At 38.9% G+C, this 26,970-nt stretch overlaps 1 protein-coding gene across 5 annotated transcripts in view; it reads left to right on the plus strand.

Annotated features, from left to right (window-relative positions):
• The window catches only part of LOC115214260, a 73,070-nt gene that overhangs the window by 41,928 nt on the left and 4,172 nt on the right, over positions 1 to 26,970 (plus strand). For 4 of the 5 annotated variants that reach the window (XM_036504879.1, XM_036504882.1, XM_036504881.1 and 1 more), the window contains 3 exons: positions 8,997 to 9,038; positions 13,760 to 13,871; positions 24,107 to 24,237. In XM_036504879.1, the coding sequence (XP_036360772.1) occupies positions 8,997 to 9,038; positions 13,760 to 13,871; positions 24,107 to 24,237 (285 nt within the window). The remainder of the gene's footprint in view (positions 1 to 8,996; positions 9,039 to 13,759; positions 13,872 to 24,106; positions 24,238 to 26,970) is intronic. The other variant, XM_036504880.1, reaches the window with a different exon arrangement.

The following is a 26,970-nucleotide window of genomic DNA, read 5'->3' on the forward strand; positions in this document are numbered from 1 at the left end:
CTTTGTGGTAACACCTGTTCTGTTGTGCATTAAATTGATCTAGTGATGTGCATAATTCTTCTATATCAAAATTTTGTTGCATACCCAATTGAATATTAGCTGATGATTCATTTTCTATGGTGATGTTTAAACAAAATTTTAATATTATTACCTTTTGCTCAGTTTACCTGGATTTACCTGTAATTAAAGTCACTTTGAGACAAAAGTTATGCAATAGAATTGATTAAGAACCCTTTCTTTAATTATGTTCCAAATATCACATTAATATGTTGATAAGTAAAAAAGTTACAGTTGTTTAATGAAACTAGTCTAAATTCAAGATTATTTTAGAATTTAATTGAAGCTCATGAGGGGTGTGTTTTGGTCAGAAATATAGTAACGAAAGGGTTAATAATTGGGTATTCTACCAGCAGTATATTGGATAGATATTATCCCTCAGTAGATTGGATTCACAGCCCCTAACTTTCTTGGAGTTATATGACGGGCGTCTTTCAGTTTCCATCTATGAAACCCTCTCACGAGGCTTTGGTTGGCCTGAGGTTATAGTAGTAGAACCTCTTTAAACTATATAGTTGAATTTCATGTAGCCACCTGTTGGCAACTTTTCTCTTCCACCCATTTTGTAGTGGGCATTACCCCTTTTCTGGGCTCTTTTCAGTTATACACTGTTCAAAATTTGCATTAGTTTTTTATGAAAAAAGAAGTGAGGGGGGAGCCTTGTTTGTAGCTTGTAGAGAAAACATTAAACATGCCTGGGAAAAAAAAAAAAACATGATCTTTCCCCCTAACTAAAAGACATGAAGAACTATGAAAGAGGGCAAATTAGTAACGGGTGGGGGGGGGGAGAACTAACAGTCGATCATTCTAGATCTGGGATGAAAACGTAAACACCTGAATGACTTTCCCTCTATTCATCATATCTATAAAAGGGATGATGTGTGTGTGTACGTGATTGTAATTTATGCACGTCCACAAATTAGCATGCATGTCGCTCAAATTTTAGGAGGACATTTTTCAACACCCTATCTGGGTTTTGTGAACTTATTTTTTTCCCCGAGGCACCCGTGTGTAGCGTAAATATCTATTTTCAGACATAGCTTTTAGCCACGAAAAATATCAGCCATGGCTTTTTTAACGTCGTCTAAAAAAAAAAAAGATAAAGAAAAGTGGAAGAAGGAGGCAGAGAGTTTCATGGGAAAGACAAATTGAGAGAGGGAGAGAGAGAGAGAGAGAAAGTTATGACGTTCATAAAAAATAAAATGTAAAATGTTTTTTGAAAGACACTATATTTTATAATCATAGTATATATACTTTAGTGAAAATCGTGCGAGTGTTAATCTACAAATTTAACAACATTTTTTCCATTCATTTCTGTTCATGAACTTGTATACGTGCACAAAACATGCAATAGGTGTACGTACGTATATGTGTGTATGTGTGTTCGTGTCTGTTACCCATATATATATATATATATTATATATATATATATATATATATATATATATATAGTGAATTTTTATTTCATATCTAATAATTTACAGAATCTAATTTTATTTAGAATATGTAAATTATTTAATATAACAAACATTTATTGTAAATAATAGTCATAAAAATTAAGATTGTCTACTGATATTACAGTTTGTACTCTTTTTACATTATTATAAGTTTCAAAAAAGGTTTGTATTTCTTTTGAAAAGTGAAAAAGTGCCACACCCTAGCGGTTGAGGGAACCTGTGGAAGAGGCAGACCCAGGAAAACCTGGGACGAGGTGGTGAAGCACGACCTTCGAACTTTAGGTCTCACTGAGGAAATGACTAGAGACCGAGACCTCTGGAAGTGTGCTGTGCGCGAGAAGACCCGGCAGGACAAGTGAGTCCATAACCCGTGGCCTTCTACATGGGATGGAGCCAGCCTACGTATGCATACCTTCCCTTCTTGGGACACAAAACTCTACTTTTGAAGACCTGTTGAGGCAAGTGAGGATCAGAATCGAAATCGATCAATGGAAATTGCAGATGTGTTACCAGTGCCGGTGGCATGTCGAAACTCTACTTGTGAAGACCCGTTGAGGCAAGTGAGGATCAGAATGGAAATCGATCAATGGAAATTGCAGATGTGTTACCAGTGCTGGTGGCATGTAAGAGAACCTTCCATTTCGCGACCGTTGCCAGCACCGCCCCGTTTCGTGTCCGTTGCCCGCCTCGCCTGGCCTCTGTGCCGGTGGCACATAAAAAGCACCATCCGTTCGTGGCCGTTTGCCAGCTCTGTCTGGCACCTGTGCGGGTGGCACGTAAAAAGCACCCACTACACTCACGGAGTGGTTGGCGTTAGGAAGGGCATCCAGCCGTAGAAACACTGCCAGATTTGACTGGGCCTGATGAAGCCTTCTGGCTTCACAGACCCCAGTAGAACCGTCCAACCCATGCTAGCATGGAAAGCGGACGCTAAACGATGATGATGATGATGATGATGATATATATATATATAATATAACTAATTTCAACGGATTTCGCCCAAATTTGACGTCTATATTACTTAGTTTGGTTTGAAATAAAGAACTTGATTAACTTAATAATCGTAACTTAATCCCTGGCAAGGCCGGGTTATACTGCTAGTTATTACTAAATGTCTTTCCCACTTCATTGTTAAAAGTAAAGGTACTAGAAAAGATCAATTGTATTTCAGTCTAATTGTCATTGTAAATGACTGATGCATTCCTTTCTCTGTCTCTATCATTTCACTCCTTTTCTCTACAGTTAAGAGAGTGAAGGTGTGTGGTTCAGTGGTTAGGGGTGTTTGGCCCACAATCATAAAGTCATTAGTACGATTCCTTGTGGCTTGCTGTGTTCTTGAGCAAGATACTGTGCGTGTGCCACCTTACTGCAGTCCACTCCGCTGGCAAAAATGAGTTGTAGCTGTAATTCAAAGGGCCAGCCTTGTCACATTCTGTATGAGGCTGAATCTCCCCCTGAGAACTGTGTTATGTCTGTGGTGTACTCAGCCACTTGCGTATTAATTTTACTAGTAGACTGTTCCGTTGATCAGATAAACAGGATCCTCATCGTTGTAAGCGACAGTGCCATTTTTAAAAAAGAGTGAAAGAAAACGAAATGTTCTATATCATGATGCAAAAATATCATGTGTTTAGTATAAACAGTGAAAGCTAAGACGAAATAATTGCTATTCTGTCATGTAGTGACTTCGCCCTCAACTCATGCTTAATTTGATAACAACAGTCTGTGCATTGGTGTTTACCTGGGGGCTTGACCTCCAGATCTGTGAGACACAAATGCTTCTGTTAAGATCAGATTAATACCCATATTGACCCTAAAGATTTTCCTGCCCCTATATAGGATGTTTTTGTTTTCTTCCAACCACTGGAAGGTTTATCTTACTCCAGTCCACTCAGCTGGCCAAAATGAGTTGTAGCTGTAATTGAAAGGGACCAGCCTTGTCATATTCTGTGGTATGCATGTCTGTGGAGTACTCAGCCACTTGCAAGTTAATTTTATCTTTGTGTGGTAATGAAAAGTGAAAGTGGCATCCAATATTTGCTCTAGTTATTTGTCTTTTATTTAACAATGTGTCTATGTATCATCTTTTCTTTCGGTATATGTGTCTCTCTCACTTCTGTGTCCTTCCTCTCTCCTGCTTTTAATTAAACAATATATGTATGTATCTACTTTTCTTTCGATGCATGCGTCATTCTACTCTGAAACATTTTACCTCCCCCTTCAACTGAAGAAAAGTAACAGTAACATCCACAGCTATCTGCTGACAGAGAGAGAGAAGCACACAGAATAACTTTCTGATCGATAGGCAACATTCTCTTTCGCTATTCTTCTCTATCCACTCCCTTCACTCAATCTATCTCTCTAAATCCCTCTCTTTCTCCCTCCCTCCTCTGTCTCTTTGCTTCTAACTTTATAGAACTTCCTTGTGTAGAGGAAGAACATATATATATATATATAAAACTGTAGTTGTGTGAGTGTCTGTCCTCTTCGATTTAGATTCCTAACTCCTCCCACATTTTGCGGTGCAGTTTAACCAAATTCGGGTATCTTATAGTCGTGATTAATATCGAGCCTGTCTGGCTATTAGCGCGCGTCTACGATGAGTCTACGATTTAAAAATAATTTAACATCATTTTTTATTCCATTTTAATGCATAATTTTTCGTGTGTCGATGGCGGCGGAGTTGGCGTCCACGCTCAAACACCTGCACCTGTGTTTGCTTCTTCCCCTTCTTCCCTCCCTCGTGAAGCTGTGGGGAAGGGAGTGTAAGGAAATCAACGTCGTGAAGCGTTGTCAAGGAGACCAGCGTTCTTTTAGAACAACGACTTCATGGGTTGAAGACACCAAAACAGAAATGGCTAAGAAAGCCCGAATTGGCATCTATAAGGGAAGTAACTCTCTAAAAATGCTTATATAGTTATTTCCCTTACAAACCCGAGCAACACCGGGCGATACTACTAGTATATCTATATATATAAAACTGTAGTTGTGTGAGTGTCTGTCCCCTTCGATTTAGATTCCTAACTACTCCCACATTTTGCGGTGCAGTTTAACCAAATTCGGGTATCTTATAGTCGTGATTCATATCAAGCCCGTCTGAGTATTAGCGCACGTCTACGATGAGTCTACGATTTTAAAAATAATTTAACATCATTTTTTATTCCATTTTAATGCATAATTTTTCATGTGTCGATGGCGGCGGAGTTGGCGTCCATGGTCACACCTGCACCTGTTTGCTTCTCCCCCTTCTTCCCTCCCTCGTGAAGCTGTGGCGAAGGGAGTGTAAGGAAATCAACGTCGTAAAGTGTTGTCAAGGAGACCAGCGTTCTTTTAGAACAACGACTTCATGGCTTGAAGACACCAAAACAGAAATGGCTAAGAAAGCCCGAATTGGCATCTATAAGGGAAGGAACTCTCTAAAAATGCTTATATAGTCATTTCCCTTACAAACCCGAGCAACCTGCTAGTATATATATATATATATATATATATATATGGTTAGTTAACGAAGAACAAGGAAAAACAGCGCAGCTTGTCTTCCAACAGTTATTAAAACGTGTTTATCAGCCATAACGCGGCAGATGCCTGTACTTTTCTCTGAGGCAGTTCCTTTACCCTTGTCGCAGCTGACTATAATGCTGCTACACCAATCATTAGGTATGATACCTTCCTGTACTACCTGATTAAAATATACAGGTGGTTAGGCCATATCCCTCTGCCAGATACTTCAAGCATCTCTGCAGTAATTCTTGATAGATTAGGGGCTCTCCATGTCTTCGTATCTTTATCTGCTTTGTTTTTCATACTGCTGTATGATGTGTGTGTTGATGTACACTAAGCCACTAGATGTAATAGCTTCATGAACATAGCTCATCATCAGCTTTACAGGGTGGAAGTTATGAATCACCATGCTAAGTACATTACAATATTTAGCTGTGTTCCTCTAATTTCTGACTTAGTTTGAGGATAGACCCATGATTAAAAGTGTTGTAGCTGAGACCAGCCATTCTGTCTTATTCAGTCGTATCAGTCTAGGACAACATGCATGTCCTACTTCTTTAAGCTGATTGAATGTTGTATGATAAATTTGCTTGCTATATTCTAGTAGGTCAAGCAATCATGTTGAGGTCCTTTTGTGTCTCTTTGGTGTTATCTTGGGCTTCAATAAATCAAACATCAGCACTATCAACTCCCCACCTCTCTCTTGACAAATAGTAGTGATGATGTGAGTTGCTTTGATTTAGATGTTTGTGATGGCAGGTGGGTATTGTTGATGTAGTAGTTATGTTGTTCTGTGTCTGGGGTAGAAACGTTTTCTAAAGTGAATTGGGTGAAAGTATGTTAGGAGTAAAGGTGAGGTTTACAAAGATGCCTTCTAACAAATGTACAACACAATATTCATTGAAAATCTTAATGTCTCAGAAGCTCAATAATATGAGAAGGGGTAAGATTTTTAATTATCATATTGCTTCTAGGGTTTGGAAGTTTGATTGTGAAGAACCCCTTGCATATTAAATATTAATGTACAGAAGGACAGTCATGAATATCAGTACCACAATTTTATTATTATGGTTGTGACAGCATCTTCCGGACGTCCAACAACAGTCATGCTATTTAGGCATGTGCTTTGACATTCTGAGTCACTAAGCTGAAATAAAATTATTAAAACTAGTAAAAAGTTAGAAACATCATGAAACTGGAAAGCAAAATGAATTAAAAGCTATTTGCTTGCCTGATATGTAGTTCTCATCTCATGAACTTTTTTAACTGTTCACTTGTCCAACTTTCCCAACCAAGAGAGCAACATACTGATTTCATTCAAATGAATGCTAACTTAGAAGAATACCAATGCATTGCAGTTTTGATATTAAAAAAAAGTTAATGGTCATTACACTGATATGATAAGTGAAAGCATTGCATTTTCTGTGGTTCCAAGCACAGTTACAGTTTGTTGTAGTGTTTCTAATAGCCAGTTATATTAATATTTATGATCTTATGATTTCAGAGTAAAATGGAGGGTTACAGTTGCTTAATAGTAAAGATTGTTTGATGAATTACTGAAACCCAACTTCCCTCAAAATTACTTATTTCAATGAATTCATGTGTTCTGTTAAGATTTCAAACCTTACTGTAAGATGTGATGCTTACCAGCTGTTCTAATAGCTGCCTAAACTTAAAATTTTTTAAAACATACCTCCAAAACATGGATTCTTGCAATATTCAGTTGGAGTTTTTCTACATTGGCTGAATTAAAAGAATTGATGCTTAGTGTCTGAGAGAATTGAGATAGTGGGGATTCAAGAAAAATAATTTCCAAGGTATGGTATCAAATCTATTTGGAATGATGGACCCTTAAAAATAATAAAAATTCAATATTTTGAAAATTAAGAAATTGCCGAATAGCTATTCCAGTTATTTCAATCCCTATTTTTTATCCACAATTTTAACAAATAGTCATCTTCATTGTTCATGACTTCTTGCCAATATACTAGCTTGTCAATGCAGAAATCACCAGTTACCCAGAAATTTTCAGTTCCACTTTGGGGTTGGATGAACACCTCAGAGAATGGGTGAAAATGCGACATGAGAACAAGCATTGTTGTATTGTAGAAACCTGCTGTGTCACTAATCAAATCATTTCAGCTGGATTGCCTCATTGAGCTGGTGCATTTATTGAATTCAAGGTTGCAATCAAAGGACTGAAACAAGTGAAAGAGAAAGAGTATGATTGTCATTCACTGCCCTACTCACTGTATCACTGCTTTCCTGCACTGTATCCATCTTTATACTCAGGTTTTCGCCAGTCACTGCAATCCCCAGTCCCTATTCACACCTTCTTGGTGATACCTGGCTGCATATATTATGACATCCATAGCTTGAGGGCATGCCCTGGTAATTGCCATTTATCTCTCTCTTCTTAACCATCACATCTATGCACTGATCCTTGTTACTTCACCACCATCTCTCTCCTTTCTCTTGCACTTTTGCTGTTTCTCACTCTCTCTCTCTTTTCCTTACTCTTCCCTTTGGTTGGGTAGCCATGTATCTCCTCTGCAGCAGCACACCAGTTTCTGCCCTCATTCTTGATCACTCTCTCCTTCTCTTGCTTTTCCCTCTGGCTAGGTAACCTAGCATCTCCTTTACATCAGCACACCTATTCTCTCTTTCTTGTACCTCTCTCTGTCTTCAGTCTCTCTCTCTGGCCAGGTAACTATGTACTTTCTCTATGGCAAGACACCTGTTTCTGCCAACCTGTCTCTCTGTCACGCTCTAACCTTGCATCATCTGACACAAGATCCCCTTAAGTTTGTAGACATATTATCCATGCAACATACTGCTGAAATGTCAGAAATTGAGAAGCGCAGAAATATTGTCAGGAAGCCAAATTGTGTCCTCAGTTACAATGAAGGCATGGGTAGGGTAGATTTTCCGATCAAATGGCCACATCTCACTCTTGTGGTCAAAAAACCATTAAATGATATAAGAAAGTGTTTCTCTTTCTGCTCAACCTTTGGTTAATGCCTTCCTTGCAGTGAAGGTTATAGGGATTCAAATGATTTCTTCATTTTCGACCAGCATTGATCAAGGGGGTGTGTAACAACCACCCTCCCGAAGAGTATATGCTACAAGGTAGGCCATTGGTTCTACCTGGTCCAGCAAGGTTGACAGACATTTCCTCATCATTATTCCCTCATCAGGGAGACCACACCTGTACAGAAGATGTGTTCTTTTGATGAAGCAGGGTGTGTGGAAAGAAACAAACTTTAAATGTGAGCAATGCAATGTCTCACTCTGTATGGCACCGTGTTTTCAAATATACCACTCTGAGAAGAATGTGTAGATATACTGTAAAATTCCTTGTTTGAAAAATTATGTAGTTACTGAACAGTCTAATAACAGTACGCAGCACAGACTGTCAATACTAAATCTGTGTGCAAGGGGTTAAAGGAACATTCTGGCTTCAGAAACAAAGAAGGTTAGTGCCTCTGACCTTTGCATGGTGTTACAGACTTATGCTGGCGAGAAAATAGGGAAAGAAGGCACAACTTATGGTTTACTGCTGTAGATAATAATTAAATATAAGACTCTCTACATATTTTTTTCCTTTGTCCTATAACCAAACTGTATCAGAAGACTTTTTATTACCAAACCTTGTTATTTCCCCCTCTCATACATTGCATCATTCTTCAGTAATAATTTTCAACATAACCAAATAACTTAAGTTTCAGCACATCATGCCATTATAATCATTTACCTTACAGTTGCTAAAACAGAAGTAAATTGATGAATTAAAACCCAGCAGTATGTTTTAGACTGTTAAACAAGGGCTGAGAACTTTCATTTTTCCAGGGACATTCAAATATTTTATACATTTTCATTGGAATGGAGATGTTGGTTTCATTAATTAGGTGTCCTGCGTCACAAAAATTAATTTTTGTCCATTGTATAACAAAAGGCATTTCTTTTTCTTATATGTTACAGCTCCTCCTATAACTGAGAAGATGGCTAATGTTGTGATTACAGGTAATATTATTTGTCATACTTCTTTCTTCAGTCCAGTGATATGACATCATGGTTACATACCCTCACAAACATACATATATATTTATATGATACGTTTGTTTTTCTACAGGTAGTAAGGTAGATAAGCACAGTTGGCTTGAGACATTTACATGGAGCAGAAAGTACATATAAAATAAAGAAAAAATGTATATACAAACTTGTGTTGTAACCATTTTCATAGGTCATGTGTGTATGATGTCATAAATATTTACCACTCTGCTCGTGAAAAGAGAGGCCAGACTTAAATAATTTTATCTGGGCTTGTTGCTGGTTGCACACCTATGACATTATGCACATGCCACTTATGAATATGGGTTATTATGTAAGAAGATAAGTCGTAATTTATTTTCTATAGATATATTTTTTCTTTATTTCATAATGTGTATTTCGTGCTCCATGTCTCAAGCCTAACTATGCTTATCTATCTTAGAACAGCTCGATTTGGAATGCTCTTATAGCCATTTTTGATACCTTATGAAGTTGGAATCTAAATTCACATTGAAATGGTGCTCTGTGTTATCTACACTGAGATTATTTTACTCCTACTCACTCACTCTATATGCATATTTGTACAGGAGTGGCTGTGTGGTAAGTAGCTTGCTAACCAACCACGTGGTTCCGGGTTCAGTCCCACTGTGTGGCATCTTGGGCAAGTGTCTTCTGCTATAGCCCCAGGCCGACCAATGCCTTGTGAGTGGATTTGGTAGACGGAAGCTGAAAGAAGTCTGTCGTATATATGTATATATATATATGTATGTGTTTGTGTATCTGTGTTTGTCCCCCTAGCATTGCTTGACAACCGATGCTGGTGTGTTTACGTCCCCGTCACTTAGCGGTTCGGCAAAAGAGACCGGTAGAATAAGTACTGGGCTTACAAAGAATAAGTCCTGGGGTTGGTTTTGCTCGACTAAAGGCGGTGCTCCAGCATGGCCGCAGTCAAATGACTGAAACAAGTAAAAGAGTAAAGAGTAAAAAGAGTATATGGTCTGTGTATATACCTGTATATTTGTACATATATATGTCTATATATAAGATTGAGCCAAACATTTTACTATATTTTGCTAACTTATTTGCTTTATTTGACAAGGTATAAAAAAACAGCATTCAAAGTAGAGGTCACCATGCTTTATCATCTGAAGCTAGCTTTCTGCCAGTTCTTTGATACCTGTTCTTATCCTTCGAGGCAAAGAACCCCTTCACTGGAGCCCCCACCTGAAACATCGCGAGTGCAGGAATTGAGCCATGGACCAGAACAAGTAACACTCCAAGGGAAGTGGGTGTGGCATCAGTTCAGCTCCTTCAAGTTCCTGGAGTTTATTCCCGGTTGCTCGAGCAGTATAAGGTCTTGCGTTATCTTGTTGCAGAAGTCACTTTCTGTTAACAAATGTCAGGTATTTTTGCCTCTCAATGACATATCTTCTTCGTTTGTTCAGAGTACGGGTTGGCATCGATGGTTTGACCATCAGAATGAATTCGTAGGTGAATTATTCTGTCATAATTTCACCATATGCAGAACAACACATTGTGTTCAAAACACCCATGTTTGGCAACAAATTCTGGAGGCTGACCCTTGCTTAACCACTACTCATGTACATTAGGGTTGAGGGTAAATCTCCACTTTTCATCAAATGTTATCCTTTTAAAGAAACATAGATCACATGTGTTTTCTAGGATTTCTTTGCAAACATCCACTCACCTCTAGTTGAGCTGGGAATATTTTATGAGGTCCGATTTGGCAGCTCGGGATGCTTTTATCAAGGCAATGAAGGTAACGAACCACACCGGATTGTGAGATGTTGAGCTCACCCGATACTGTGTGCTACTTGCCTGATTTGCCTCTGGTTTCAAGCATGGCCTTGGAATACATGGTTTTAGGCCTACTTGACCTCGCTTGATTATCAAGGTTGTTGAAACCCAAACAAAATATTTTGAACCATCTGTTTATCGTACTATGATCAACTACACATTCATCTTTTGCACAACAAAAGTTTTTGGTTGCTTCTGTGATGTTTACAGCCCAAACTCATAAAGCATAAGAATTTGAATTAGACTACATTGCACGTTCATCTGCTTTACTTTCAAATCATATACATAGCACATGAACTGCTACGACACTACTAAACCTCAGTGGCTACCTTCCACAGCTCGAACTGCTTCAGTCAGGTGATAATATGTGCCACAATCTAACATGTTCGTAGATATTGCAAAATTTTTGAGTTGCCTCTGTATATGTATATATCTGTGTATTTGTACACACACTTTGTTTACTTGCTAATGACAGACCATCAAATGTACTTAAAAATGCAAAATATAACAAAAATTGTTTTAGTTTCCAATTGTTTCTGATTTCCTAATTTTTTCTACACTTTGAATTTTTAGCATTAGATAAGTTATACATACACATCAAAACCGGTAATAATTTATAAATGTCACATAGTGTAACAAATATAATATAAAAGTACTTATCCTGTCCCATTAAAGGAAAAAAAGAGTCCTAAAACCTACTTCTGTGCAGTTTTCTCTTTTACTTTTTACCTACAGATTTTGATTTGTATGGATTCTTAACTCCTTTTCAGCTATATATACATGTGTGTGTATATATATATATATATATGACCCTGTTCAATATGAAGGAAAGGAGTGGACGTAATTCCATTTGCTGCATCAAGTGTAAGTCATGGATGCATAAGAGATGCAGTGGAATTGTGGATAGGTTATCAGACGGGGTTGCTTTTGTGTGTGGCAGATGCACATGAACAATAAGTACTTAGAGCATGAGAGATTTAAACTTACTCAAATCCCCAGGAGGTTCTCTTGAGGTGGTAAATAGTTTCTGCTATTTAAGTGACCAAATTAGTAACAATGGTGGATGCTCTGAAAGTATTGTTTCTAGAATAAGAATAGGATGGAGGAAGTTCAGAGAACGACTCTCTCTGTTGGCAACAAAAGTACTCTTTCTGAAAGTGAAAAGTAGACTGTATGATACTTGTGTGAGAACAGCTATGTTACATGGTAGTGAGACATGGGCTCAGACTGCAGAAAACATATGTAGTCTGGAGAGGAATAAAGGTAGTATGCTCTGTTGGATTTGCAACATCAGTGTGTATGACTGGCAAATCACAACTATTGAAAGAAAAGTTAGGCATAAGTGGGATTAAGTGTGGCATGCAGGAGAGGAAATGCATATGAGTGAAGACAGCTGTAAAAAGAAGTGCTTATCACTGAAAGTGGATGGCACCTGTAGAATAGGGAGTCCTAGGAAGACATGGGATGAAGTGGTGAGGACCAACTGTAGCAGGTTGGGGCTCATGGAGGAAATGACAATGGACTGAGAAGTTTAACAATATGACGTTCTAGAGAAGACGCATCTGCAAAACTGAGTACTAGGAGGGTTGTGTCCTTCCATATTTAACACTACACTTTTTATCCACTCTATCCTATGAAACCGAATTACAACTCCTCTTCTAAACTGCATCTTTCTCTTCCTCACATTTCCTCTTCATAAAATGCAATTGTTTTCCAATCCCCTTTCTTGCCCTCAGCTGTATCCCTGCTCCCCCCACCCCAATACCCACACCATATTTTTCTGCTCAGATCCGTGTTACTTGAGAGTATACCCTAACACTACACCATCACTCTTCTGCTCTATCTTATACTTTTGCTGTTTCCTACTCTCTCTCTGTCTCTCTCTTTCCCTTGGTCACTCTCTCCTGTTGTTTTTTCTTTGACTAGGTAACCAAGTTTCTCTTTTACATCAGCACACTTGTTTCTTGTACCTTTCTTTCACTATCTATCTCTTAACTCTCTCTCTCTCACTGGGTAACCAAGTACCTCCTCAATAGCAAGACACCTATTTCTGCCTCTCTATTTCTCTGTTACACTCTAGCCTTTCAACTGATACTGGATCACCTACTCTAATGTCCTCCTCTTTTGTAGCAAGACACCTGCTTCTGTCTCTTTGTCATTAATATTTCATCCTCTGATGTACCTCATATACCCTTACCCCTCTCATAGTTCCTTGTCTTGTGAGTTACTTAGTTACCCTACCAATGCTGGTGCCATGTGAAAAGCATCCAGTCCACACTGTAATATGGTTGGCATTTGGAAGGGCATCCAGCTGTAAAAGTCCTGCCAAAACAGAGTTAGTAGCCTAGAGTAGGTTTTCTACCTGGCCTGCTCCTGTCAACCATCCTACCCTTGTATGGAAGATGGATGTTAAATGATGATGATGGTACACATTCACACGCAAATGTATATATAGCTGAAAAGAAGTTAAGAATCCATACAAATCAGTTGTAGGTGGTGAGAGGTCCAACCTACAGTGAAAGTCCTGATTCATACAAATCTCTCAATTTCCTGAGGTTAACCTCCTGGTCTCCCACTAACACTATTGGAGCAGACCTGAGTGTGTGCTTGATCCAGGTTGGGGCAACTCCAACCAACATTCCTCTAAGGTTCATGATGTGCCAGGGGAGATGGATGCTGAACTATTTTGGAGAATGGAATTTATTGCAAACTTCATTCTGATATGTATTGTGATTTACAGTGATGGTAGCTATTAATGGTTGCTTAGAGCATTACATGGTAACATGTTTGTGTTGACCTGTGCTAGATATTGCTAAGAATTTCTATTAATTTTTTTATTTTTCAATTATTTCATCCAATCTTACTTTCTGTTTCAGAGGATGAGAAATGTAAATTGGTTGTGAATAATCTTCCATCTGACTGTAAAGTTGAAGATTTAGCAAAGATGTTTCCTGTTGCTACTGCTATTAAATTATATCCTGCAAAAAGGTAAGTACTTTAGTAATGAGTTGATCAATTTGAACATACCTGGTCAGGCACTTTAGACAAGAATGTTTGATTATAGGCTAGGGTTGACTTGTATGTTATGAGTGGAATTTAGTAGGTGGACACTGCCAAAATATGTAGGGCCTTAGAGTCAACCTAGCTAAAACCAAAGTCCTAATAAGTAGGAAGACAGGCAAACCAAAAATCCCTTCAGGTAGATGCCCCTGCTTGATCTGCAGTAGTGGCATAGGTAGAAACTCTATAAGATGTACCCAGTATAAGCTATGGACACATAAGAGGTGCAGTAATATCAAAGGAAGGCTAACTGGGAAGATAGTTTTTGTATGTGGCAGATGCTCGGGAGCAATAAACACTGAAAATGCACAGGGAACAACTTCCGCCACATTCCAGGGAGAAAAACTAGAAGTAGTTGATAGCTTCCGTTACCTAGGTGACCAAGTCAGTAGTGGGGGAGGGTGCACTGAAAGTGTAAGTGCGAGAATAAGAATAGCCTGGGCAAAGTTCAGAGAGCTCTTGCCTTTGCTGGTGACAAAGGGCCTCTTGCTCAGAGTAAAAGGTAGATTGTATGACGCATGTGTACGAACAGCCATGCTACATGGGCTGTGACTGCTGAGGACATGTGTAAGCTCGCGAGGAATGAAGCCACTATGATCCGATGAATGTGTCATGTCAGTGTGCATACTTGACAGAGTGTAAGTACCTTGAGAGAAAAGTTGGACCTAAGAAGCATCAGATGTGGTGTGCAAGAGACACGACTGCGCTGGTATGGTCATGTGGCGAGAATGGATGAGGATAGCTGTGTGAAAAAGTGCCACACCCTAGTGGTTGAGGGAACCTATCGAAAAGGTAGACCCAGGAAGACTTGGGATGAAGTGGTGAAGCATGACCTTCGAACTTTAGGCCTCACTGAGGAAATGACTAGTGATTGAGACTTTTGGAAATATGCCGTACTTGAGAAGACCTGATAAGCCAAATGAGACCATAACCTCGTGGCCTATGCCAGGGGCATAACCAGCCCACTTTGCTTTCTTTGGACACTAAACTCTGCATGATCGTTAGCAGCATCGCCTTACTGGCACCTGTGCCGGTGGCATGTGTAAAAAGATTCGAGCAAGGTCGTTGCCAGTACCACCTAACTGGCCCTTTGCTGGTGGTACATTAAAGCACACACTACACTCTTGGAGTGGTTGGCGTTAGGAAGGGCATCCAGCTGTAGAAACTCAGCCAGATCAAGATTGGAGCCTGGTGCAGCCATCTGGTTCGCCAGCCCTCAGTCAAATTGTCCAGCCCATGCTAGCATGAAAAGCGGACGTTAAATGATGATGACACATATGCATATAATTATATGTTACTTAATGTATACCCTCATTTATATATATATCTGCATAATTATCACATATTACCTATTACAATATAATACAGTAATAGTGGTTAACTCTGAATAATTACTGTTATGTCAGTAGGGGTATTTTAATACTAGGTTCTAGTTATATTTGGAAAAAGGTATACCCTATTTTATGAAAACGGGAAACATTACATTCCTTAAAGTTGTTAATAAGCGGAATTTTAGCCCCAATTAGAAAAAAAAATTCATTAATACATAATAAACATTTTCTATTATTATTTGCATGCAGGTGCTGATATTAATATTTTCCAGTCTAAATTATAATTAATTCTCCTATCCTTGAGTTCCCATTTGTAGCTAAAATATCTCCTATTTCTGTTTCTAAATGTATAGTTGTGATAATTAAGTCTTTGTTTCATATTGTTTTTTGTCGCACCCACATATACCTGACTATCATATTGTATACTTACTATACATTGATATACTACCTCCTTTCTAATGCAGTTAGTATTAACCCTTTCGTTACTATATTTCTGACCAAAATACACCCTTCATGAGTTTCAATTAAATTCTAAAATAATCATGAATTTAGACTAGTTTCATTAAACAACTGTAACTTTTTTACTTATCAACATATTAATGTGATATTTGGAACATAATTAAAGAAAGGGTTCTTAATCAATTCTATTGCATAACATAAGGAGGAGGAGCAAGAGAAAGGGAGAGAAGAAAGGGGAATGGTTGTGAGAAAACCATGAAGAATGAGAGAGAGGGAGAGACAGTTAAGTAGAAGAAAAGGAAATCAAAGAATGAGGGCTGAGAAAAGGATGGGACAGAAAGGTTAAGAGTGCGCATCAAAATTAATATCAAGAACAATCTTACTTAGAAAGGGATGCGTGCGCTCCGTCATATAATATATTAATAAATAAAACATGTGCATATATATATATACATATATGTACGTACCTACCTCTACATGTATATATACACGCATATATGAGTACAGAGCACCAAAAAAATGTCGAACACAATGAGAAACGAAAACATAGACACAAACCCAAGGAACTGGACATTTTCCTTGTCCTGTCTTTTACTGCTTATATTTTGTACTGTCATTACTGTCCTGGTTTTGTTACCATTTTTACCCCTCTGCAAAAAGATCTCAAATTTTATTCGATTTGCTTATTTTTGGTATCCTGTACTCATATATGCGTGTATATATACATGTAGAGGTAGGTACGTACATATATGTATATATATATGCATATGTTTTATTTATTAATATATTATATGACGGAACGCACGCATCCCTTTCTATATATATATATATGTGTGTGTTTGTGTGTGTATATATATATATATTATATATATATATATAATATATATATATATATATATATACACACACACACATATACATATCCATTAACGCCTGTTTTCCATGCTAGCATGGGTTGGACGGTTCAACCAGGGTCTGGGAAACCAGGAGGCTGCGCCAGGCTCCAGTCTGATCTGGCAGTGTTTCTACAGATGGATGCCCTTCCTAGCGCCAACCACTCTGTGAGTGTAGTTGGTGGTTTTTATGTGCCACTGGCACAGGGGCGAGAGGAGGCTGGCAAACGGCCACGATCTGTTGGTGCATTGTATGTGTCACCGACAAGGACGCCAGCCAGACGGCGCTGGCATCAGCCACTTTCTGAACTACAATTTCCATTTGATTTATATTTTGATGTTGGTGTTGAGGTACTTGACTCAATAGGTCTCCTCAAGAACAGCGGGTCACTCTATGATCCAAGGTTAGCACAGCCGGCCAGCCTGTGAGGCATGTACTCACTTCATTTGTTAGGTCTTCACAGTCACAGCATATCTCAGAAGTTTCAGTCTTCATCATTTCCTCTGTGTGGCTCAACTTGCCACCGGCACGGGTATCAGAATATCCATTCAATTTATTTTGATGTTGATGTACTTGACACAGTAGGTCTCCTCAAGCATAGCAGGCCGTCCTGCAAGCCATGAACTCACTTCATTTGTCGGGTCTTCGAAGTTACAGCATATCTGCAGAGGTCTCGGCCTTTCGTCATAGCCTCTGTGAGGCCCAACGTACGAGGGTCATGCTTGAGCACCTCGTCCCATGTCTTCCTGGGTCTACCTCTACCCCGGATTCCTTCAACAGTTTGGAAGTGGTACTTCTTCACACATCTCTCCTCATCCATCTGTGGTACATGACCACACCAACTCAAACGTCACTCCAGCATGCCGCATCCGATGCTTCTTATGTCCAACATTTCTCTCAGGGCGCTTACACTCTGTCGTGCATGTACACTGACATTACACATCCAGTGGATCATGCTAGCTTCATTTCTTTCGAGCCTATGCATGTCCTCTGCAGTCACAGCCCATGTTTCACTGCCGTGAAGCATGGCAGTTTGCACACATGCGTCGTTCAATCTATCTTTCACTCTGAGCGAGAGACCCCTTGTTGCCAGTAGGGGAAGAAGCTTTCTAAATTTTCCCAGGCTATTATTATTCTATTGGTAACACTCCCTGAGCATCCACCCCCACTACTAACTTGGTCACCTAGGTAGCGAAAACTATCAACTACTTCTAGTTTCTCCCCCAGGAGTGTAATGGAATCTGTTTTCTGAGTATCAATGGTGTCTATTGTCCCTGTGCATCTGCCGCATAGGAAAGCTATCTTCTCGGTTAATTTTCCTTTGATGTTGCTGCACCTCTTATGTATCCATAGCTTAGACTGGGAACAACTTATAGAGGTTTCTACCTACACCTTTTCTACAGATCAAGCAGGGTCACTTACCTGAAGGGGTGTGTAGTGAGTTTGCCTTCCTGCTTACTAGAACTTTGGTCTTTGCTACATTGACTCTAAGGCCTTTTGATTCTAAACCTAGCTTCCACACACGAAATTTCTTCTTTAGTTTCGGTAGTGATTCTGCTACGAGGGCTAGGTCATCAGCATAGAGGAGCTCCCTGGGGCAACCCGTCTTGAATTCCTCTGTTATTTTCTGGATGACTATGATGAATAAAAGCGACTGAGGGCTTATCCTTGGTGGACACCAACTTCTACCCGGAATTCTTCACTATACTCATTGCCAATCCTAACCTTATCAGCAGCCTCTCTGTAAAGGGCCTGTACAGCCCTTATTAACCATTCATCAATCTCCAGTTTCCGCATCGCCCACCAGATAAGTGATTGGGGGACCTTGTCAAAGGCTTTCTACAAGTCCACAAAAGCTAAGTATAGGGGTTTATCTTTGGCTAGGTATTTTTCCTGCAGTTGTTGAACTGCCATTGGTGCTTCTAGCCGGCACCAAACTGAACTGCATTTTATCTAAGCAGATCTTCTCCCTGATGATATGGGGTATGACCTTCTCTGTGACCTTCATTTCCTGGTCCAGCAGTTTGATACCCCTGTAGTTATTTCTATCTAGAGCATCACCTTTACACTTGTAGCAGTTGACTATGGTGCTGCTACGCAAGTCGTTGGGTATGACTCCATCATGAACTACCTGATTTACAATGCGGGTGACTAGGCCATAGTCCATACCACCAGATGTTTTAAGCATCTTAGCAATGATTCCTGATGGACTAGAGGCTTTTCCTGGCTTAATACCCTTAATTGCTTTATCTACTAGGGAACTGTCTATTGGGATAGCTGGTCCTTCTACTGGGTCAACATTTGAAAGGCTCTCCTCCTCCCATTCATTCTCCACATTCAGCAGTCTTTCATAATGGCTTCTCCAAGCCTCTTTCTTTTCAGAATCATTAAAAGCAAATGCACCATCAGCCATTTCTCTCCTGTGACATCACAATTTTCTCTCATACACTGTCTTGCGTATACACACACATATATATGTATGTGCGTGTGTATACATGTATATTTGTATGTATGTCATCATCATCGTTTAACGTCCGCTTTCCATGCTAGCATGGGTTGGACGGTTCAACTGGGGTCTGGGAAGCCCGAAGGCTGCACCAGGCCAGTCAGATCTGGCAGTGTTTCTACAGCTGGATGCCCTTCCTAACACCAACCACTCCGTGAGTGTAGTGGGTGCTTTTTATGTGCCACCGACACAGGTGCCAGACGAGGCTGGCGAATGGCCACACTCGGATGGTGTTTTTTACGTGCCACCGGCACAGAGGCCAGGCGAGGCTGGCATGGCCACGATCGGATGGTGTTTGTTATGTGCCACCAGCACGGAGGCCAATTGATGCGGTACTGGCTACGGCCACGTTCGGATGGTTTTCTTATGTGCCACCGGCACTGGTACCACAAAACTACAAATTCCATTGATTTTGATCGATTTTGATTTGATTCTTTGATCTTTGGTGTATATATATATATATGTGTGTATGTATGTATATATATATATATATATATGTGTGTGTGTGTATATAATAAGATTTTATAGTTTGCTTGAAGCATTGTATATGGAATATAATGTTGAAAGATTTAAAAGGCCAAAGAATGCAAATTGATTTTAAGATGAGGTAAAAACTAAAAGTAAGTTATCTGGTAATCTTTAGTCGTATATGTATCCAATATTTCGGGACATAGAAGTCCCTTCTTCAGGGTTAAAAAGGAACTGTCCTTGGAAAGGTGTTTTTTGTTGGAGATAAAATAATTTTATGATTATATTTGAATTTTCAAGCATTTCTCTTTGTGAATGTTAGTGGTGTCATTTATTAACTTATTGCTCCACAAATCAATTTTCATCACCTCTTTTCTAATATGTAGCAAATGTGCCTGTGTCATGTTATGTATTGCTTGCCTAGCTCCAGTCTGTTATTTATTTGTGTGTTTAATTTATAGATATTCAAAGCTTCCTTAATTTTTAAGTTGCCGAGATTTCTATCATTGGCTTCAATAGTAACTTTAATTTGTTTGTTGATATTTTTACATTTATCAATGTGTTTTCTAAATGAGGATGCGCGTGTGTTGAGATGTTCCTTAATGCGAGTATGCAAAATTTGATTTGTGTTGCCTATATAATATGCCTTACATTTGTTGCAGTCTATTCAGTATACTACATGTGTCCACTAGCACATACCTGTAATGCGGATTGGACAGTTAGTTAATGAGCATTGATTGTTATCTCTAGATTGCTTTTTATTCAGGTATCTACGCAGTGAGGGGCCGGAGTGTGCTAATTGTATGTCTAGTCCTTCGTTGCGTATGGCTCTACGAAATTGCTATGGTTGTGCTTTCATTGAAATGTGGTAATTTCATAAAGCAGGTGTTAGAGAAGGTCTCATGTCTGGGGCTCTTTTGGTTTTTAATTTGGTTTATTGTCGATGTAGGGTAGCCATTGAGCCTCAGTATATCTATGAAGTGTGTGGTGTGAGTAATCTGGTCCTCAACTTTGCTACATTTATTTTTGATACGTGCTAGTTCATTTCTTATGTATCTCGTTTTAGCATCTAGGGGTAGGGCTGACCTTTAATTCACAAACAGTTCTCTTCTGGCAACTTTCTTATAGAAGTTGGTGTATATATTACCTCCCTTTGTTATTTTAAGCTGGAAGTCTAGTAGAGATAATGCAAAATCCTGAATATGAGGTATTGTATATTTATCGAGTTTTTCAGATGGTAAATGTCTAGGATGCGAGAAAACGGGAGATCCATTGGTGGTTATATAATGAGTATTTGTATGTGCTGAAGCATTGACATTAAAAGTTAAATTAGTTAATTCAGGAAAGAATTGAGGCAAGACCTGATATTTATCTGTTTGATTTGCAATAAAAAATAGTGGGCTGACAGAAGTGGAATTGAAATGTTTTCCTAAAGTGTATAACTATGTATTGCTATCGATGTCTCTTTCTTTTGACATCCACTAATAGAGAAAAATGATAGAGAAAATCAGCTCCTAAAATGGAGTGAGGAAGGTCAGCAATGATAAAAACCCACTGGAAACTTCGTCTGAGATTCAGGTCCAGTGTGAGTGAAATCTCACTGAAAGTATTAATAGGAGAGCAGTTGACTGCTTGAAGAGATATATCAGAAGCGAAAAGTTTTTCTTCGACAAATTTAAAGGGTCATGTATTGCAGAACACTCCGAAATCTACTAGAAATTCCTTCTTAGACTTAAAATCAAGTATGAAAAATGCGTGACTAGGAGAAAATGTGCCTGGAACTGCAGTCACGCTTGGAGTTCAGCGTTTTAGTTTTCCCGAGTTTTGAATGTACAAGGTGAAATATATCTCTTAGCTGCAGACCAAACTTGTAATGATACCAGCAAACAGTTTTTGATCTGCTGGGAGAACAGGAACTAGAATGATGATAACGACAAGGTGAAGAACTTCTATTGATATGCAAGAGACGAATTTCTGCGACTAGCTTAGGTATAGTACTCTGTGTAGATTCACGAAATTCTTTGAATTCAGAAGAAACTGCAGCAACTGACTAAGGAGAATTGTTCTGTTCTGGAGTAGATTTTCTATACTCCAAAATTTTATCTGCTGATGCTGCAAGTTTGTCAACTGTGCTAACATCAGTCAAATGGGCGAGCATACCTTGAACAAACCATGGTAATCTGGAGAAAAAGAGTTGTTTAAGCAACTTACTTTCAGCAGGGTTGTCCTCTGTGAGCTGGCACATTTTTCTGAGCATTTCCAATGGGGTTCTGTCTCCTAAATGCTCGTTGTTGAGAAGTTTTAAAAACTTCTTTTCTGAAGAGAACAAAGTTCGTCATAAAATTTCAGTTTTGATTGATGAATATGTTGCATCTGCTGGTGGAGCTGTAATATCTTGCAATTCTCCAGTTAATGGTGGTGGTATAGAGCTAAGTAAAATGTAGAGCTGCTGTTGGTCTGAATTGTGTTTGTTTGCTGAGAAAAATGCTTCTAACTGGGCAAACGAGATGGTATCGCCTGTAAAAATTGGTATTACTGGATAATTCATAGTAGATATCATCATATGAGTTGATGATAATTCATTTGAAGAAAATTGTGACATGGAAAGTATTTGAATATAACTAAATTATTCTCTCATTGGTTGGTTACCAATTTATGTGGTAGAATTCTCCAAGGTAGAATTCGGGATCCACATTGGTTGGTCACCAATTTATCTAGTGTAGAATATATGATCAGTATCAAGTATTGAAATGGCTGTGTGTATATTATTAGAAGAATTCTTACAGAGAAGAAGAATAAATTTAGGAACTATATATTTACTCCATAAAAATATATTTTATTCACTGGTTGTTGATGAAATATAATTGAAATGTAGAATCTAGTTGAATGAAGTAACCTATGCAAAGAAGTTCAGAAATGTAGAAATAACACTTCAGTGGTGGTTTTCAGTCATGTGGCATAGAGAAATAGACAGACATGGCAAGGATGTGAATGGTTCAGTCTGGTTGACTAAGAAGCAAAGAGCAGGGCAAAGAAACTGTTTTTATTAATGGAACACTAGACAATCTAGAAACTTCCAAGAGAAATGCGAAGCTTCTTGAATAATTAAGAATTACTTCTCATGAAGTAGAATCTTCCGAGAAACTTATTAAAAGGAGATTACTCTATAACACTTCTTGCAAGATAGCTCATTCAACTATGTATGTGTATATATATATATGTGTGTGTGTGTGTATATACATATAAATAGTGTATATGTATATATATATATATATGTGTAAGAGGTCATTATATGTGTATATATATATATCCTCATCGTTTAACGTCCGCTTTCCATGCTAGCATGATGTATATATGTACATGTATGTATATATGGAGGCAAGAAGAATTGCTAACAATCTTAAAATTAGTGATAGGGATAGAATATCTCCTCCCTCGCCATCCTTTTATTACCATAAAGCTAATTTTAATAGAAACCCTAAATGTAGATTGATTAATCCGGTTAAAACTGAAAGAGGTATTATTAGCAAATATATTTTAGATTGTATTTTAGCTAAGATAGTGAATTAAATTTACGGATTTGGAAAAACACCAAGTCAGTAATAGATTGGTTTAAAGGAATTAGCCATGAACATAATTGCTAATTGACGCAGTTTTATATTGTTGATTTTTACCTGTCAATATCCAGGCCTTTGCTCCTAAAAGCTGTTGGCAACATGAAACTGGTATCCAGTTTTTGTTTATAGTGAAACAAAAAAATGGAGAAAGAATCTCAAAATTTGCAGTGCTCAGATACCTTGTAAAATACTATCAGATAGTGTAACTCATTTGCTTACCTAGTTAAACTATGTGTGTTCGTGAATGTACTAATGTGATTTGTGTGAAATTCTCATTTAAATATGAATGCGTCAATTCAGCTGGATTCAGGCAAGTTGGAATCATTCAATATTTAATTTCTCAGCTGGCTTCATGCAGGTTGGTATCAAAAGAGTTAAGGCTACTCAGATGGTAGACAACCAATTGTATCATTTCAACAAAAGTCAAATACCGCATCTCTTTTAATGATTATATCACATTCTACCGTCTCCTTGAAATGAGTGGCCGTTTGCCTTTATATTGTGTATTTTATTTTACTGTAATGTATGTTTAAATCCAAGCTGTCTCTGATCAAGCAAAACTACGCTCAGAGCCAGTTTGATTTTAATAGGCCCACTTTATATAATATGTCCTTTTTCTTTCTAATGTTGAAAAGATATGGCTTGAGAGATATTTGACTGCTGTTTCTAACAGTAATCACATACAGGTTCGCATATTGACTTGCCTGCTTCAATATATTTGGGATGTGTTTCCTCCTATATTTGCAACATGGTTAGTAACGCTTGATTCTTGACATGCTAATGGAATTCTCTAACAAGATTGTTTCTATTTCATTTAAAATATGTTAATGCCACAGCTAATGTGTTGAACTATTACATCTAATAAGTTTTATTCATATTTCGTTTCAGATATGCAATTGTGAAGAATGCAAAACAAGCTGCACCACTGTCTGATGAGAATGCACAGAAAGCTAAAGTTGATGAAAGTTGTATGGAACAAAAAGTACCCAAGAAGAAAGTGAAGAAGTCAAAGCCATGTAGGAAAAATATTCTGTATTTCTGATTTTGTTACAATGCTTTGTATAAAATTTAACACTTTCATTGTCAATGACTAGGTATCTGAATGGATCTTCAATGTAGGAACTGATTGGAAATGAGTGACAGAATAAGTAGGAGTGTGAGGAGATGAGAGATGGGGGAGATGATTGGCAGTGCAGTACAGCAGAATATTAACAGTGATAGAGTAGACAAGAGAAGGGCAAGAAAGGTAACAAAGGGGGAAGAGACAGGCATAGTGTATGGGGGGGGGGGGGATGAGAGACATAATGATGCAGTAAGACACCTGGGCATTTAAGAGAAGTTATTTCCAGTGTGCTCATAGTATATACTGCTACAGTGCAATGCACGCGACATGTTCTCCAATAGTCTGCCTCTTATTTCTTTACACCTTTTGTGTCCATAGCTTACTACTGTGTATAGGTTATACCTGCTCCTTTTTTGCATGTTGAACAAGGCCATTTCCCTGAAGATACCAGGGTTTTGTCTTCTTTCATATTAACTAGCACCTTAGTCTTATGGTGACCATAACTGAGAGCAGTAGTCAAAGTGGCTTAGGACAAGTGTCCTCCAGAGGACCATCATGGTTTCTTGTTCTCTTGTTCTAAAGGTTCTGAGGATCCATCCGGCCAGTCGTCTACATTTCATTGCCAATTTAGCAACATGTACACAAAAGGTCGCGTCATCACTCATGTAAATACCTAGGTCACGCACTGATTGTGCCTCTGGGATTGCTATTCCTCCGGGTCCAGTGTATTCATTGGGTATTGCATTTAGTTTTGCATGCTGATAGTATAGAGCTGGAAACTTTTCAGCATTGAACTGCATGCTATTCTTTTCGGCCCACTTGTATATTTTGTCCAGCTCACATTGCAGGTGTTTAGTGTCCTCAGGGTTCTGTATTGCCTGTGAAACTTTTGTATCATCTGCATAACTTGTGATTGTGGCTCTCTGCGTGGCTGAGGGCATGTCTGAGAGGGCCATTATGAACAGTAGTGGTCCCAGAACAGTGCCCTGCGGAACACCGCTCACTATTTGCGTGTTAATGGAAGTGGCCCCTACCACCTGACTTCTATCTTTCGGAAAGTCATGAAGCCATTCTCCCAGTTTTCCAACTATGTTGAGATCACGCAGTTTGTGACATATTATTCCATGATCGACTTTATCAAAGGCCTTTGCAAAGTCGAGATATATCACTTCCACATTTAAGTGGTTGAGCAGCCGTTTCAGCACCCAGTCATAGTGTTGTAGGAGCTGAGTTAAACAGCTTCTCCCTGGTCGGAAACCATGTTGGGTGTCGGGAAGCAAGTCATTCTCTTCAAGGAAGGTGATCAGCTTCCTTCTGACTATTCGTTCCATGACCTTGCTGATGTGTGAGGTCAGAGAGATAGGTCTATAGTTCTTGGCTTCCGCTCTGCTACCTCCTTTATGAATGGGGCATATTTTACCTTCCTTCAGTTTTCTTGGAAGTTTGCCAGCTGCAAGGAAGCTCTGAAAGAGGAACTGCAGTGGTCTTGCTAGGACTCTCTTACATGCTTTTAGGAGGATTGCCGGGAATCCATCGGGGCCAGTAGCTGAGTCTGTTTTCATTTCATCTATAGCCTTGATTACATCCTCTTCCTTTATATCGATGTAATCTATCGTCGCCGCCTCTGATTTTATATCTGCAGTGGTAAAAAAGTCAGTTGGATTGGTGATTTGGAGATGCCCAAGGGGTGGAGTGAAAACACTCTTGAATTGCTCATTCAATATTTCACTTACCCTCATTGGTTTTCCTGTAAGTGTGCCATCCTTTTCGAGGAGTGGCCCTATTCTACAGTGCACTGTAGCTGTTTCTTTGGCATACCTGTAGAAAGCTCTGGGGTTAGATTTTATGTTGTCTATAGCCCAGGCTTCTTTGTCTGCTCTTTCTTTTTCATGGGAGAGTTGCAGACATTTTTCGATTTCCAACAGTTTTATTTTTAGGCAGGACTTTTCACTGCTTTCAATCTGTTAGTTTAGGCGATTTGAAAATTTTGTACGCCGTCTCATTAAAATTTTCCTCTCTCTGGGGATTTTGTTCTTTTGTACAGTGGCCTTTCTCTCTGGGACACATTTGTAGCATATGGCTTGCATTACAGACATGAATTGTTGAAGTTTCACGTCGATGTCTGGCGAGGAGAGACATTTAGGCCAGTTTTGTTTGAGGATCTCTTTCTCAATTTGTTTCCAGTTTGCCTTATGGTAGTTCAAGCTGGAAAGATTCTGAGGGTTTCTTGTAGGCTGCATGTCCGTGCTCTCTTTTGGCCCGTACATGGTCAGCTCTATCATGTTGTGATCCGAGAGTAGTGTCGGTGTCCCTTTCACATTATGGATGAGATCCATGTCATTTGTGAAGCAGAGATCCAGTGTGTTACCTGCCCTGGTTGGTTGGAGTATTACCTGCTCCATGTACAGGGTGTTGATGAGGTTCAGGAGGGACCTTGCCTGTCCTCGTTCACATCTTGTCATTCCTGGGAGAGAAAGGCCCTCCGGCCATCTGACATTGGGCAGATTGAAGTCTCCCATAAGAAGTACACTTATGTGTTGTTCTAATGTAGTTAGAACTTCTTCTATTTTTATAAGGCAGTCTTCAAACTTGCCCACATGGCTTGGGGCATCTGGAGGGCGATATGTAGCACACACAACTACATCAAGTTACCTAATATGTACAATTAGTGTGTCACACACCGAGTTTG

This window comes from Octopus sinensis, linkage group LG7 (genome assembly GCF_006345805.1).
Source record: "Octopus sinensis linkage group LG7, ASM634580v1, whole genome shotgun sequence".
NCBI classification, from domain to species: Eukaryota; Metazoa; Mollusca; class Cephalopoda; order Octopoda; family Octopodidae; genus Octopus; species Octopus sinensis.